At 38.0% G+C, this 17,829-nt stretch overlaps 1 protein-coding gene across 2 annotated transcripts; it reads right to left on the bottom strand.

The window, feature by feature from the left end:
- Positions 1-1,175: 1,175 nt before the first annotated feature.
- Positions 1,176-16,451, bottom strand: mapre2 (microtubule-associated protein, RP/EB family, member 2). 2 transcript variants are annotated; one of them, XM_062429482.1, is made up of 7 exons: positions 16,424-16,451; positions 6,923-7,050; positions 6,112-6,257; positions 5,733-5,949; positions 5,279-5,421; positions 3,103-3,261; positions 1,176-2,830 (listed from the first exon to the last, which is right to left on the bottom strand). In XM_062429482.1, the coding sequence occupies exons 2-7, from the start codon at positions 7,041-7,043 to the stop codon at positions 2,729-2,731; spliced, it is 888 nt and encodes a 295-aa protein (XP_062285466.1). In that variant the 5' UTR covers positions 7,044-7,050; positions 16,424-16,451; the 3' UTR covers positions 1,176-2,728. The 2 variants fall into 2 exon arrangements, with proteins under 2 accessions (XP_062285466.1, XP_062285465.1); XM_062429481.1 differs by lacking the exon at positions 16,424-16,451 and adding an exon at positions 10,049-10,298.
- Between the last annotated feature and the right edge of the window lie 1,378 nt (positions 16,452-17,829).

A 17,829-nucleotide genomic window follows, 5' to 3' on the forward strand; every position in this document is an offset into this window, starting at 1 on the left:
TCATTGTACCAAGAAATTACTTAATATGAAACTGTATATTGGAATACTATATTTACCTGACAGATACATGTTACTAGTTATGCTGCAGATTCAGATTTTCTCACAGCATATAAAAATTACATTATGATGCATTGTTAGTCATTAAATTATACAGCACTGTGTGATGAATAAAGGACCAGTATAGGGCTGGGTAACTTTTAATAAAATGATCTGATTTCTACATATATGCATTTTGAAAGTCTTCAAATTATTAATATTTATTAATTGAAGACATTTGCATTGATTTGCTGTGAGCATATCCATACAAATAGTCATATTTTCTAGCTCTGGGTGCAAAAAGGATCAATTGCAGGTATCGTTTGATGGGAGATGTGTCGATACTATTTAGTATCGATTTATTTCGGTCAATGCCTTAAAGGTATCCAGTGCTGATACCCAACCCTAGACCAGTGGTAGGTAACAACGACACAACAATTCTTATTTTCAGGTGATTACACCCTAATAAAAACACACTTATGAAGCTTATATTAATTTTCTGCGAAGTTCACTCCACTAGATGCCACTAAATCCTGCATACTGCACTTTTAAATATTTTATATAAAAGCTTGAGTATGTTCATCTATAACAAATACTAGTAAGCTTATATTTGGCACATAAAAACTCTATCTGCAGATTAATATGGCACTCAAAAAAATGGAGTAAAAAGTACAATATTTCCCTCTGAAATTTAGTGGCAGTATAAAATGACATAAACCTCAACGCTGCACTTAAGTACAGTACTTAGATATTTCACAACAGTGCAGTCCAGAGGGACATGTTGTACTTTTTACTACACTATAATTAACTAACAGCATTTCAGATTTAAAATATACACACAAATATTTGATCAAATTGTGATGGTGATACATTGATACAGATTAGCTCCACCAGCTTCAACATAGAAATGCTACTAATATGTTAATGCATATTAATAGTACATACAGATAAGTAATATTATATACTCTGAGAGAAATGATTTTGCACAAAGTAACTTTTAAGTACATTTAGCTGATAATTTGTCTGTACTTGTACTATGAAAAATTGCAGGATTTACGTTTAAATTCCCAGCACTTCTTCCAGTGGCGTCTGGAGCACCTTCATGTGAATACAAATATACTAAATTATACCCTGAAATATTTTGATTTAGGACAAATTTAAAAACTGTCAATTTGCCCTTTACTGGAGCTAAATCATCATGTGGATGCTCATCTGTCTCTACTCTGAAAACATTAAAAACAAAAAAAATGTACCACCAAACCCTAGTTTAAGGCATATTACTGATATTTACAGGAGATAATTTAGTTATCCTAATTATGATCAATAGTTGCCGCTGTTAGATTGTCAGTTTGGAGTGACATGACAACACTCCAATGGACTCAAACATAATTTTATTACAGCAAATCCATCCGAATCTCAACAACTTTCAAATAGCAGGTTAAACATACAAAAGCTCACTTAACATACGTTTTTTTTATTAAATATGTAAAAAGCAGGTCAAGTTATCCACAAATAAAATGCAAACATGCAACACGTTTTTGGGGAATGCATAATGAGTGGGACATGAAAAAAACATTTACCATTCATTAATTATTGACAGTACATGTTTACATTCCTTTTCATTTACACAATAATATATGACTAAAGCATTATGGTGCACTGCCCAGTTCAATATTAGTAAATGCAATATTAAGAAAGGGTATACACAATGTACTTACTGGAATATAGCATGGCAAATTACTCAGTGAACTGACTTGTCTCCCTAGGACCTGTGACTTTAAAAAATAAACGCCTGAAATTTGAACAGACCACAAGTTCCAGCTGAGGTTTCAAAACTTAAAAACGCTGCATCGTAATAAGACTAGTCCACAATAATGTATAATGTGTATTGTACCTTCCCTACGTTTGTGGCATACCAAGTGAACCACTCTGTATGGCGTGAATAGCACACTGTTGAGCACACTGATAATCTGAAATTTTGTAATTTGTGAGAACAGCTGTCAAAACAGTCATAAGTTGGCATTTTACTACATTTTATTCACAATTCATTGACTGTATTGTCCCCCTTCACGAGGATGCAATGCAGAAACTTGCACTATTCCTAAGGCTTAATAATAAATATGGTGAGGGTCTATGGACAGATTGTCCAGTACAGAGTCAAATGTCAGTGCAACATATGGAAGGAGGTTAAATAAGAGCTACTATGAGCCCTTTCAGGGCTTTGCTTATTGCATTCTTGTGATTAATATTGTTGATATGCAAAATTTAAAAAAAATAAAATGAAAAAAAAAGGACAGAAGCTGGGAAGTTAACACTTGCGCCGACAGGTATAAGTTACCTGTCTAAACTTCAGCATTTCATCACATCTACTGTAGGATTTTGAATCGACTTTCCACCCACACAGTCCTTGGAAACTTCTGTGATGGTCTGAGCTCATCTGCTGGTGGAGGTCATGACCACAAAACCTGCCACAGCAGTTCACCAAAAAGTCACAAAAAACATCGAACAGTGAGCAGAGAGAGGGGTAAAAAAAACAAAAAAAACGTGGTGGTGCTTCTATTCAGGAGGTTGCTTCATGTGCTCAGTCTTGGAGAGAACAAAAAGTAAAACCATGAGGAAAAATTAAAATCCTTTTTAACAGTTCTCACATATTTAAAAAGAGGGGTGTAACTGCAGTGAGGGATGATGGCAGTCAGTATTCATCCTGCTCCTCCTGCTGATCATCTGGTGCCTCCTCATGGGCTTCCTGGTCCACTTCCTGTCCATCTCCCTCAGCCAGATCTTCCACTCTTTCCTAAAAAAACAGGCACAGACAGCTGAATACTGCTGCTATTTAACTGAGTACGCTCTGAGGCAAAAGACATGTGATAACACACAAAGACTGAATTCTTATCACCATCAACCGCACAATAACTTCCACATAATTTCACCACTTGGATAAATAGTTCTCACACATTTTACAGATGTAAACTGCTGCAAAAAACAATCAGATCATGAAGAAAAACAGACTGCCACTGTCGAGAATCCTGTTCAGATCAATTGAGTCTCAGTCAGCAGCAGACTGACCTGTTCTTCTGAAGCGTAAAGGACCTCCATTAGCCGATCGACAAAAGGGGCATTCTCCTCGCCCTGCTCCTGGCACAGCAGTTCCACCTCTCGCAGCTTGCTGAAGTAGTAGTCCCGCTCCTTCTCTACTCCTTCCAGTGCCAACTTTAATGTGTTAACCTACAAAACACCAAATATATTTAAAAGGATTATTTTTGTTTCCAGCACAAAACAGTGTGAACTTTGGTTAAAGTCCAGCAGCCAGAGATAAGCAGTCACAAGCTTGACCGGACAATCAACAGATGAGTAACAAACATTTCCATCAAATTGATTTAAATGCTTCATTCCGAGGGAAACATTACAGGTTGAAGGACTCGGATAAAGATCAGCAGAAGCATTCAAAGTTATGCAAGTACACAAATCTCATCACTTCAATAAGAGAAGTCCAGAATAGTACTGAAACCCTGAACTGTCTAACTGATTAGTCCGAAGGTTGAAACTCAATCAATCTATTGATCAATTTAGTCATGTGTCGAGTAAAAATACCACAAATCTGCTGTTTACAGCTTCACAAATTCTTCATGTCACCATCATTATGAAATAAACATTTTACTCAGGGTTTCTTTTCCTGAAAAGGTTCAACTTACTTTCACTTTAGTTTTGTCCTTGTCTTGACTCTAAAGTGTACCAACCAAAATAATACAGCTATAACTAGACTGCCTACATTTACAGAAACAAGTTGGGTCTCAGGGTGGAACGACTAAAAACACAGATTGTATGAATGTGCAGCTTTGCAGTTTAAACCCACTGACTGAACACTTCACAGGGACAAAAGTCCTTACCCTCTTTATTTTGTTTGGGGTGTTTTTAACCATGTTGGACCACTATTTTTGTACTAATGAATCAGAAATATACTTAATGTCAAAGGGAAACAAATATCTGCATCACCCATGTGATTAGTACTATAAAATGCACTTTAAGTAAATGCATTAGTAATGAATCTGCACAGTATAAGTGCACAGTATAAGTGCAGATTTGACACTGCTAGGCTGTTTTTACATTTATCTGCTGAAAGTGGAAACTTGCTCTGTGCTCACCTGAAATTTGAGGTTTGCATCTACAAGCAGAGTTTTGTGACCTCACAAATAGCTTTGGGCCAGTGAGTCCAGTAAGCAACTTACACAGGTGTGATTTGAAAACTTGAAGCCTCCAGTGAACACTCACTGAGAATATACTTTACAGTGAAGAAGGAGACTTCTTGTACAGACTTCTTGCAGTTAAAACTTAAGAAAATTTAAAATGTTTGTAATCTAGATGTTTCAATGAGGGAGAAGGAAGAGATGTAAGTATTTCTAAAGAGGTAATATAACTTTTATTTGTTCAAAACCCATAACAGACACAGACTATTAGTCTTTATAGATTTTAAAACGTGTGTAGAGTGGATTAATACTAGTTACTATTTGGTAGAGCTACATTTAGCAGCAATCATATCTCAAACTGATATCTATATGTACATGTTTGTATCAGCTATGCACATCTGGACACTTCATTATTCTCTCCCAATTCATCTTTGAAAAACTGCTCATTGAACCGTGTCTGAGTTTGAAGTCTCACCACAAATTCTCGACTGGACTGAGGTCTGTACTCTCACTCGGCCATTTTAGGATATAAACATTATTTTTATGAAGTAATAACATGAGTTTTTCATAGTAGAACACCTACTTAAAAACACCAAATAGTTAAATAATTAAAGAGCATCTGTCAGTAGTTTATCTTTGTCTAAAACCAGCTGTGTCACTGATGAGCTGGTGCAGCGTTTTAAAGATGCCAAGTTACAACTAAAACAATGAATAAAGCAAAAGGTTCCTTTATCCAGTGGACGACAGGTAGTAATCCGTCTTTGTATACGACATCAATAATATACAGAAAAAACAGAAAATTATGCTTTTACAGTGTAATTTTATCCCTAATTCAGTTATGCTCTCTACTCTCTCCTCTGAAAGTACACTGTCTAATGCTGGCAACAGACACAATCAGTGCAGCATAAAAAGTGAACACAGACAGAGCCAGGAGCAGGAATGTGAGCAATGTGGAGAAAACAGTTTGGCTGTTGTTTTTAGGAGGATACTAAAACCTGACGATGAGATGCCTTCCTGTCTGAACACTGGAGCCAAGCTTTTTCAGATGTAAGACGTACCTGCTCAGTAAGATGTGTGACCTGTGCTTCCAGTTCTTTCTCCCCTTTGGCAGGAGTTGGTGTTGCAGGGATCTTTTTGGCTGACGAGGGTCTGGATGTTGGTGTTGAGGACTTGGGGGTTGTAGAGCTTGACCTTGATGCTCCTACAGCAGAGAATGGGTTTATTAGTCAGCAATGGCAGTCATTTCTTAGTTTATTCTTGATTGATGGCCTGAAGCCAAATGTAGTTATTCATTTCTCTGGAAATTGAAATATTTGTCTTTGTTCAATGTTGGAAAATATCTAAAACTTGGATATTATAATCACATCATTTGTTGATATGAATATACCTTAATTGTCGCCGAGACTCACCAGATAACTCTTGTGAGGTACAATACTATAATATGTCAAAGTAACTTTAAGATATCCAAAGAGACATTAGCAAACTGAAATCAACACTGATCCTTTGGCCTACCTGCAGTTGGGGAGCTCGCTGCATGGTGGGATTTCTTTGGCAGGTTAAAGATCTGCTCGCCGGGGTCAGGCGGGGGAATGGCATCCTGACCCTGCCTGGCTGCAACCGGGTCGTACTCTTTACCGTCGTAATTGGCATCAAAGAACTTCTTGAACCACTGGATGAAATCAAGATTGTCCTGAAATCTGCCTTTCACCAGTTTCTCCACAGGAATAATCTGTATCGAGGAGGAAAAGAGGGTTGAGAGTAGGAAAAATACAAATTCAACCAGTTTATTCAGAGCAGAAACAGTGTGGCTCAAACAGGTATGATGATGCAGGTATGATAGTTATCTCGTTCTGCAGAAAAGCTAAACGAGATAAAAGTAAAGTTGACCCACCTTATCCACATTCATCCGTTTGAAGGACGCCTGTAACAGCTTGAAATTGTGAATGTACTCATGCTCCAATTTAGCTTGAAACTTGACCTTCTTAAGACTGATGCAGCCAGGGAAGAGCAGATCCATGAACTGGCAGTAGGCTGCTCCTAAAGGCATAATAAAATGTAAGTTGAGTGCATAAGCCCTTCCTGAAAAAACATACAGCAAACTGACAGCAGCTATAGGCCTAGATTTATAGTATTATATCCGCCTGCTTTTACACAACAAAATCAGCAAGAATGATTAAAAAAAATCCTGGGAGCTTTTTCCCTGTCCAGATTGACCCGGTTTCCTTAAAAAGAAAACCATTAATGCTTGTTCTTGGTAGCTTTGCTAACATGAACTGAAGCCTAGTTAGACCTTTATCCATTTGAAAAAGAGGGCACCAGCTCAGCCTGGTTGTGAGTGAATGAACACTTGCCATACATAGATAAATCTCACATAGAACCAACTAGAGAGCTGCATATGAAGTAATCTGGATCAAACAAGTAGCCTACACAAAGTGTGTGTTAGTGTGTATGTGTGTGCAGAGTGATTGAAATTGGATTACTTGGTCACAGCAGGAGAGCACGGCAGGCTGCAAGTTTATTTATAGACAATGCTTCCAGGGCGAGGTGAGCATGTTTCTACAGGTTGCTTTAACTGCCGGCTTCCCGGGGAAATTACCTGAACCTCCTCGTGTTACAGGTTTGTGTGTACATGTGTTACACCGAGAGAAGAGGACGAGATGAAATCATGAAGTGCAATTTTGTAAGGATCTTTCTGTTCTTACCTGAGGAGAGCTGCTCCACTTTAGTGTAGTTTAAGCAGACGATATCGTTAACCCAGGCAGTGATGTCATGCCTGCTCATAGTCTCCTGGGTTATTGAGGTAGAATATACGTTGACCGCCATCCCCCAACTGCAACAAAGAGACAACAACACTTGAAAACAGATGGAACATGTCTGAAATAAAGCTGCTGTTTTCTCATGCCTCAGCTTAGCCTCTTGACCCAAAAACTGATCTACCGTTCAAATAAATCCAGAAGATACTGAAGAATATAGAGGCCATTTACTGGGAGACATAAAGGAAGGACAGAAACACAACAGCACAAACTGTATCTACTCAAAACACCAATTAATAACAACTACAACAAAACAGGTCATGTAACATTTGGTAATCACTTAAAGTCTTCAGATCTCCCTTTGACACTGGAAGCCCAACAGCAATGCCTCATCACTGTGATATGATATGATCTGTTACATCACCAACTTGGTCAGATTGATTGATGAAAAGGACCAGGGCCAAATACGTACTATGAGACCCTACAAACAGAGCGACAGCACAGTTTACACGTTTATGTCATCGATACTGTCCACTGTGCATGCACCTCATCTTCTGGCCATTGAGTAGAGTGTATAAGGTCGCACAAGTCAGGCAAACAATAAGACAAGTTAGTCAAGGCTCCAATAAGAAGACAATTTAATTATTAAAAAAAAAAACCTGTATTTAAAGCATTCAAATATAACTTAATAATAAGATCAAATATAAAAAAAGAAAAACCGACCCTATGGTGCATGATGATAACTAATGTCAGCAGGTTTGTGGTGTTATGACTTTTGTCCAAATCACTTCTAAAACATATTTAAATAAATCCTAACAGTTTTTTGTCTTCATCTTGCTCTATCTTAAACCTCAGTATTTCTACACTTAAGACTAGTAATAACACGTGATCCAGAATATGGTGCCAATGTATTTGTTAAGCAATAGCTTGATTTGTATTATAGCCTCTGATCCTTTCATTTGATTCTACCTGCAGAGTAATTAGAAAGCTATTGCAAAGCCTGATTAGCCTGATTGGGCAAAGCCTGCAATTGTAAAACTGTGGCTTTTGGGCCCTGAGGGCACCTGCCCCACTTGCACTGTGGGGACACTCAGCCCTGTATACTGAAAGCATCCGACGTGCCAAAAAATATATCAGGAAAGTCAAACAGCTGGAACACACCGAATCGATGCTTTCATTTTCATTTGTTAGCTCTTAGTAACAGAAATATTGAAAAGGGGGGCATCACACTGATACTACACCTCAATATCCAGACCAATTTACACCCACACAAGTATATCTCACTGTAGATCACTTTTGCAACTCCATTGATCATTTGGAGAAAGTCGTACTATTTATCACAAAGACAACAGTTTGTTTGTAGTTTGTCTGTCAACTTATGTGCAACATCCAGTCAGTCCTACAAGGCCAAATCAGTCACTTTTTGACCATATAAATGACATTTTTTTAACATAAGGGTCAATGACGTTTTTTTTGTTTGTGGTTTAGTCAAATTTAAAAGAGGTTAAAATTTGAAAATGAATGTATGAATAACTTGCACACATTCTTTTTTTTGTGGACCCAGCATAACATTTCTGCTTTTAATCCATTTTGAGAGAATATATTAGAAGAGATGGCAAAAATGTCCCAGTGGTGTAACTATAAAAACTTTGTACCAAATAATTAAACTTGCTAGAAATCTCAATAAAACACCACATCAACTATTTTGGCATGATCTTACATTATAACTTTTTTATATTAAATAACGGTGAAGGAATACAATTGTTCTAAATATGAAATTAAATCTGGGGAATCATGTCAATCAGCAACTTTTTTTTTTAAATTAAGTAATTATTTGTATAGGTGAACTGTAGGAGGATAAGATAATATGTATCATTCTTTTGTGGTTACCACATTTGACATTTTCAGGAGCATTCAGTCTTACTAAATTTAATTTCAAATGACATAAAACCAACAACAAATTTACATTTTAACAAACCTGATCCTGCTTTTAAAACTGTGAATTGCTCATCTTGCCAACCCCTTCTTTCTTACTGACCTATAAACATACAATAAAGTAGTAGTGGATAATATACGGTTTTACATTATACAATAGATAGATCCCCCCCCCCCCCCCACATTTGAAATTCCCAAATAAAGTGTCCAGTCTTCCCAAAATGAAGACTGCAGCATATGATAGGTAACAGCAGGCCATTAAAACACCCCCCTTCATTGGATTAAAGCAGCGACTAATATGGTATTAAATCGTGCGAAATCACCATCATCATGGTACACCAGGGTATGCAGGATAATAATAACCCTTAAGCATTAAAGTTGGGCTATCACAGCGCTGCAGGAGCAGATCCTCGGCTGACTGACTCTCTGGGAAGGAAGGAAGGAAAGTGGGCCAGCGGCTCTCATGTCAACAAAGCGGATATATGTGCTGCTAGCACGCTTTGTTAGCCGGGCAGGGCTGGGCTGATGCCCGCATCGAAACACGGGCTGGAAAACAGGCTGGTGCCGCAGGTAGTGAGGGGGCTATGCGCATTTAAACATCACCCCCAAACACATCCATCGTGATATTAAGCGAGGATTATTAGGTAATGTCATGTCACGTTGGGAATACTGTAGCAAAGGGTGGCTGTATTTGGTGTGTCATTGGATGAATCTAGTTTCAATCCAGTCCTCCAAAACGTGTCTGCGCACACAGACGCACACTTGACAACATTATATTAAACACACTGGTGGCTCTGCACGACAGCCATGATTTTTTCTTTTTTTGTAGGAAGGGGGTGGTATGGTAGCAGGAGAAGGGTATAGGCTAACTAGGGAGAGATTTACGCCTTACTGTCGGGACACATACACAGTGCTAACATGACAGGAGGCTGGGAGACAACGGGGGGAACATAGCGGATAGGTGCAAAGCAGAAACCCGACAGACGACGAGGAGGAGGAGGAGAAGAAGGAGGGGGACCAGCAGGCCAGGGTGCCGTTTTCTGCCTGCAGCCTTTTTTTTCTCCTCTATATGATTTTTCTTTTCTTTTTTTTCTTTTCTTAAACTTACATCAAATCAAATGCGGCATTACACTGATTTACCTGTAGGCGCGCTCTCCCCGCACTGTATTTTTCCTGTAAGGAATGATGTTGGATCCGTTGTCCGGGACGATGTCGTTGTTATTCTCTCCATTTGGGGAAAGGGCTTGGGTGGGACCGGGCATTTGGGTCTCTAAAATGTTGAACAGATACTCTGTTCTCTCTCTGGCCAGGAAAAAAAAACAACAGGAACGATGCAAAATGCTATGAAAGTGCCGCACCTCCGGTTATGTGTTGCCTCTGCCTTCTTATTCTTCACAAATCTCTGCCCTGATGACGTCGCTGCACTCTGGACCACGTGACTGATGGGGCTGGCTGCTATTTCAGTACACCAAATTACATTGATCATGAAGTGGGCTAAAAAGGCATGATCAATCAATGGTTTTGGGCGCTTTTGAGATGCAGATCAACAGATGTGGGGGGGTTTTTTCAAAGAAAAAAGAAAGAAAGAAAAAAGAAGAAGCAGGCAGATTTCAATAAATAGATTTAAATAGTGCTGCTGATGAAAATGATGACCACACATGGCATGAGGCAGTGTGATAAAATGTTTTGATTACTAACCATAAATTATCAATTTAAATAAATCCACAAAAAGCACTAATTTAGCTGCTCCTACTGTATGTGTATGTAATGTTTTTAATCAATTAGTCAATTGCCAAAAGAAAAAAAAAAATAATATTTTCAGGTTTTCTGAGTGTTCTGTGAAAGGGGGTTTGGAGTGACTGAACAACACATTTAAATAGGGTTAAACTTAATAATAATTTTCATTATTGACTTATTTGCCGATCAAATTCACAATTAAATCATTCAGCCCATGAAATGTTAAAACAATAGTGAAATAAAATAGTAGTAAAATATTCAATTAGCTGTCATTTATCCTTTATTTAACCTTTATGTTTGAGAAGCTGAAACAACAAAATGTTTGGTACTTTTGTGTGAATGACTGAAACCATTAATCACCAACTGATTAATAGTTGACAATTATCTAATGATCAGCTCATCGATTAATCAGCTAACTGTTGTAGCTCTACATTTGAAAACATCGCCTTGATCTCAGAGAACCTGTGAGCATTTTTCACTATTTGCTGACATTTTATTGACCAAACAATAATCTTTTTTTTATAATTATCATTACAAAATGTCAGAAAGTGATATCTTCAATGTCTCACTTTGTCAAAGTCGCTCCAAACACCAAAGATAATCTATTTAAAATCATAGAAGCTCATGATGTGTGTTACAAGTTCACATGTGAGAGTAGGATCCGGTCAATTTTGGGGCATTTTGCTGCATGAATAACTTCAAATAATCACTTATCAACATTTTCCCTGAGTTACTTTTTGTTGATTGACTAACTGATTAATAATTTCAGCTCTACAGTGTATATAAATCAACAAATAAACATTAGAGGTGTAATGGATATACGCACTATTGGTCAATATAAGGTGGGTTAAAAATAAAAAAAACAATTATGTGGTTACTGAGTTATCTCCTGTTTGTGCTGCCACATCTGTTGTTTGTATATTTTAAAACGCTGCTTTTATTTAGTGCCGAGCAACCGCCCTCAATGGGTCAGAGACGATCATTATTTAAAAAGGTGAATATTGTATAATGTAAAGTGGAAATGGAAAAGTTATTCTTGTCGTATTGAAATAAAATAAAAATGTCGATTTATCTGCAGGAGTCGCTATTACAACTTGAACCACTCAGCCAGCGAGGCCGCCTCAGTTCGCTCCTGTCTGATCATGGTTAGTAATCAATGATAAGAAAGAAGCTGCTTCATATGAACCAGCAGCTCACAGTGTTTAACAGCCGTGATGAACAACTGATTTAATGTCACAGTTCTGTAACAGCGCTGGACTGAAGCGTCTGCTACACAGCTGTGGTGTTATATGCAACAAGTATGCAAAGCCATTCATACATACGGCCTCCGATGGGACCCTGACGTCCTGACAGCAAAGGCCTCTGGGAAAAGAATTCCTAATAAAACTGTTTGACTGTCTTGATTTTTTCCAGCTGTTTATCTTATATTGATGAATACCTTTAGGAGTTTATGCAGCTTCTAATCTGAGAAATGTAAGTACACATTTTGAGATCAATGTTAATAATAATAATAATATGTTAAATTTGTACCACACTTTTCATTCATAGTGAAACTGAAGTGTTGCAGTATTAATAACACAGAACACAGAAATGAAAGAAAATAATAAGAGTTCAGATTAAAGAGACTTCCTGAACAGAAAGGGGTTTTAGGACCTTTTTTTTTTTGAAGAGTCTGGGGTCTGTGCTGCCCTCAGATGATTAGGAAAGCTGTTCCACAAGCAGCAGAGCAGAAGGCTTGTTCCCCCACGGTGCGGAGCTTAGCACTCAGGGGCCCGGAAACAAAACCAAGAAACCATCCGGAGCAAGCATCAGTTCAAAAGGTCAGTAATGCTAAAGTTTTTCATGTGCCGACAGCTTTTCTTCTGAGATTCTTTGGTCAACAGGAGTCCCTCACAAGTAGTCTTGTTCATGTCGACCGGCTCAACAGGCAAAATGTTTTGATTTGTTCTGGTTCAAGCGCAACCAAAGAGGAGAGGAAGCGTCCTTAACAGAGTTTATCAACTGAGTTTTAATCCTTCAGGGTTCACTTCCACCATCAGATGCACATACAGCTATTTATTAAACATCAAAATGACAAATAACATTTTAAACTGTCCATCAATGCCTTTAAAAATAAGTAAATTATATCAAATATTCAGCAACTCTGAATCAGCAATACATATGTGTGTTCACTTAAAACAGCTCCTCTGGTGCCCCCAGCAGGTCGTAGCAGAGGTCGCTGTTGTATCTACACTGTGTGAAGTTTTATACACAATTTATAGACTTTTATAAATTGCTCTCTGATAAATCTGACAAATAAAGTTTGATTAATTTTAACCAATAATCCTGACCTCCATTTGGAGTTTTGTCTTCTAGTCTTAATTACATTTTTAAATCATCTATAATTTGCCTTTTTTGGCCTGTGATAGTTACATATGTATAGTTGGAGCTTTATGACTAGTGTGTAGTGTAGTGTTAAATGATTCAGGAGTTTTAGTGACGTTTTGCTTTGAACATGTTACGACATATTTCAGATTCCACAGTGTTTATACTGTGAGATGGTGGCCATTATTTACATCCATTAAATCTCATTTATTCAACTTGAACTGTTCACACTGGAGCTTTTAGAAGTCACATGTCCACAAAGTGGATGTATGCGGCCTGGATTTCACCTTCATGCTGCAAATCTTTGACTGTAACAGTGATAATTCACTCTTAGACTGAAGAGTGCATTTGAACTGAATCATAAAGTGTTTCTAAATATTTCAAAAATCTTATAAATAAATCAAGGCAGTGATCTATGCATTTCCAGCTGAGGAAGTCTGTTTTTTTTCTCTCATGGACAAATATTCAGGACCCCCTTGCCTCTGCTGGGCTAGAAGATCTCTTTAATCTTTACACAATCTCCTGCAGAGTCAAACAAAAGGCATAACCAAGTACTAAACTCATTAAATCACCATACTGTCGAAGCTAGAAATGTCTCCACTGAGAACAAAAAGCATTTGGTTGTACATTCGCTCTTTCGTTAAACTTAGAGGCCCTTTCACACCCAGAGAGCGACAACTCAGGGGCAGCAGCAGAAAATGGTACAATCTGCACTGCAACCCCTGTGCTGTGCCACTGCCAGGCTGTCATGATGTGAACCAGTCTGTAGGGCCTTCAAGTGTCACTACAGAGGTCATATATGCACAGCCTGTCTTAAATAGATGTTCAGACTGTGAAGCTTCTTACAATGGAATAAATGAATGATCTTAACAAGAGGGAAACATTTCCTCTCTGCCTAAATTTGCTTGCGCCTTTAAAAAGCTGGAAGGGATTGTCCTCCTTGCTGGTTAGGGCTGTGCAATATGATAATATATGTATTGTGTGATAAGAGGAAAACATCTATCGTCTCATATTTTGCTCTGCTGTGGCACAAATCACACTCATTACGGCTGTAGTTTATGGATAACGTTCATCTTTTGTGTGGATTATATCGTTAAAATACTCTTCTTCATAACGAGTTTAGTCGTCGTAAACTCTGCTGCTGCACACATACACATACATACATGGAGGGCTCTGAAAAACTCTTTATTCAATGAATTGAAATGTGCTATAGCGGGATAGGTGTCGTTATCGGGATATGAGATTTTGGTCATATCACCCAAGCCTTATTGCTGCTCTAAACAATGACTTGTCTCCAAAAATTAAACACCAAAGACAAATGTGTAGTTAAATGGAAACACAAGTAAAAGAAGTTTGCAGGTCTTGGAGAACATGTTAAAGAGGAATTGTTCTAATCTGAGGCAGCAGAGAAGAGGACTGGTGTCTGTCAGTACGTGACTGGGTGTTCAAACTGAAAAACACAAAGGGCTGTAATAGTGGGCACATGATGAAAAACAATCCAGGATGTCCAGTTTACATAATAGATCCATGAATTTGACAGTATAGTAGATGTCAGAATGCCTCACAAAGGTTTACTATACTATGAGGACAGATTTTACTCAGAAAAGGGATTTATCTGGAACGTGAACTTAAATATACTTAATTTGGTAGTGAAATGTGTTGCTGGATCACTGTGTTGTGTTCTAGCAAAAGCTGAGTCATGTTTAAAGCTGCTACGATTAGTCCATTTAATCTGCAACTATTTTGATAAACGAATAATCGTTTTAGTAATTGTGACTGGTGCTGGATTTACCTTCTCAAATGTGATGATTTAATGCTTTTCTTCATCATATAATTAATAATCAGAATTTAGAGACACTTAATAAGACACTTAAAGATGTCATCTTTGACTCTTGGAAATTACAATGATTTTCACCATTTTTATAGACATTATTATTAACTAATGAATGGAGAAAAGAATCGTTAGTTGCAGACCTAGTCAGGTTCAACCTTTTACCTGACGACCCAATGTGTGAAATGAGGGGGCTGCTAATATCTGCCTGAACACAGACGTACACAGATCAAGACAGGTGAGCTGAAGCTTTGGTTTGACATTTTGCAGCAAATCTACACCTTAGTAAAATGAAAAAATATTTATGTCAATTTTTTCTGCAAAGTCCATTAAACTGTAACTTTGAGAAATACACAATGCACTGCTCAAGTTAGATGCATTAGTTGGAACTTAATTGGGTGAGAAAAGGATTTATGAAAGTAGCAATGAACAACTCAGGTGAGTGCAGAAAAAACTGCAAACAAGCCTGCTAATCTAGAACCAGCTAATCTAGGTATAACAGCTGCTTTGTCTTGATTTCATGCTTTCTATCCATGACCATGCGGATAACATACTGACAATGCTATATGTTATACCACGATGAATCATTGTGCATAAGCTCATTCCATTAGAGAAAATGGAGAGTTGTGCTCGCTCTCTCCATTCATATATCGTCACCGCGCTGTGTTTCTTGCACTGGGTGTTCACATGGGTGGGTGAAGGGGGGGTCAGCTCCACCCAGCAGACCATTACAGCCCCTCTTAACATTCAAAAGATAGCAAGCTGCAGATTGGACAGTTTCAAAAATGCCATCTGGCTTGGTTTGCTGTAGTTAGAGAGCAGAATCAAAAATAAGGACTATGAGTGTAGAGAGTCAAATACTTTAAGGGGGAAGCTAACCTCAAACCTTACCTAAATAAGGAGCAGAGAGGAAGGAGCACAAAGAGGAGGGGTGCAACCAGTATACATCTGTCACATTTTCTGGTATGACTTCATGGTTGCATGAGTAATCCCTTTAAATACAAACAGTATGTGTGGAAATAATGTTTTTTTTAAAGAGAATTTAGCACCGAAGACAAAAGAGTCAGGGTGGTCACCTCTCTCCCCCCTTTCACCCATGGCTCTGCTGCTCAGAAATAGCTTTCTGATCTTTCTGATGGAGGGAAAACACGAGTCAGTCTTGCTAATTTCTGAGATTTTTTTTTTTTAAAGCAACTCTGTGAAGCGTTTAGCTGCAGTGAAGCTAGCCGACGCTCAGCTTCGTGTTGGAGATGTCAGCTGCTGTAGTTAAAAAATGAAAAGCAATGATTGGGAAAGCGAGCTACAAACACGGTCTAAATCAGTGTTTCTACGAGCAGTACATCTAGTCCAGCTAAAGTTAGGCTAATTTACCTCCTGTCAACACTTTAAGAGAGTAGTGACAGCAGACATATGCCTCTGACCCGGGGAAACATCACCGTATCAGGCGGCGACACACACACACACACACAGACACACACAGATGGACAAAAAAAGGCTCCGGTTTCTACGTTTTTACACACACGTGTTGCACCATGTTTCAACACAAAATTACAAACTGTTCAAGCAAAGCAAACGAGACTCACCAGTGAACTCCGCTCCGCAGGTTTACAAGGTGTTAAAAAAATTGAAGCTGTTTTCCGGCTGAGTCACCCCACCCTCAAACGCCCATTTCAACCAGCGATGAGCTCAGAGCCGGCACCTGATTGGACAGCGCTTCACCGATGTCGCAGCTGATTGGCTCCGTCGGTGACCACTGTCGTGAAACTGGCCAATCACCCCTCGATGCGTTGTTCATCGTAAACGTCAGACAGCTTTCCATTTCGTCTCCGTGTGTTACTTCCACTTCACTTTCCCTCCTGAGGGACCAAAGTCTTTATCTATGCTAATACATATTAAATCAACGCAACATTAATTAAACAAACAAACATCTGTAAGCTTTACCCCTAAACAAATGAGTAAAGTATCAAAATAATATATAAAATAGATGAATTTGTAGGCAAATGTAATGAAAAACTTAAACTTACTTTAATGCTTATTAGTACAAGATCAAATATGAATAAATAACAATAAGGAATTTGATCAAAGGAAAACAAGAAAATATTACATTTATTTTATATTTTATATTAATTATTACATTTTCAATTGCATTTCACTGTAACACTGCCTCAACTAAAATGTCTTCAGGAGTTTCACCCTTAATCATCATTGTTATAAACTCAGATTCAGTCAGCAGCTGGTTGAAGTCACTGTTCAGGAAAAGTGACTTTATCCAGACTTTAAAAAAAAATAATAATAATTTGGGGCTTTTGAGAAAATATTCAGGGCTGAAGGCACCAAAAGCCACACCCTAGCTCCGCCCATGCTGCTGTGGTGGACCAGCTGAAACAGGAAATTGATTTGTTAATCAACAGAAAACTCAATTAGCAGCAATTTTGATATTTGATTCATGGTTAGAGTGAGTTAAACAAGAAAAAAAAGAAAATGATCTTCCCCCAGCTTTTCAAATGTTACGTTTTGTTGCATATCAGAGTTGTGTGTGATTTTAAATTGCACATCTGTTGATTTAGACACATTGAGTTCTTTAAAAAAAAAAGTATTCATAGGCTAAACAATCTAATAAATAATAAATTATTGTTATTTGTGGCCCTGGTGTAATGTGTACACTACAGGATCAGATTCTTACATTTTCTGTGGGAAAAATATTTTTATGAACTTCAAGGCCTTTAAGATTTGCCATGAAAAGGAGATGATGTCCTTTGAGAAAATAAAATTCAACTGAATATGCAAAGAGTTGGACCATTATGCACTGAAGGAAATGCACTGGAAAAGGGGGACAAGCATACTTCCAGTGGTGTGTAAAGTTTCCATCTTTGATTAAATATACCTATGATTCAGCCACTGACACAGCTGCATTTCTTGTCTCTTAACACCAGGGTGCAGTCATGCACTTGATACAAGACAAAAGACAGCTGGATGAGGCTCGGTGTAA

This window comes from Scomber scombrus, chromosome 11, assembly GCF_963691925.1.
Source record: "Scomber scombrus chromosome 11, fScoSco1.1, whole genome shotgun sequence".
Classification (NCBI taxonomy): Eukaryota; Metazoa; Chordata; class Actinopteri; order Scombriformes; family Scombridae; genus Scomber; species Scomber scombrus.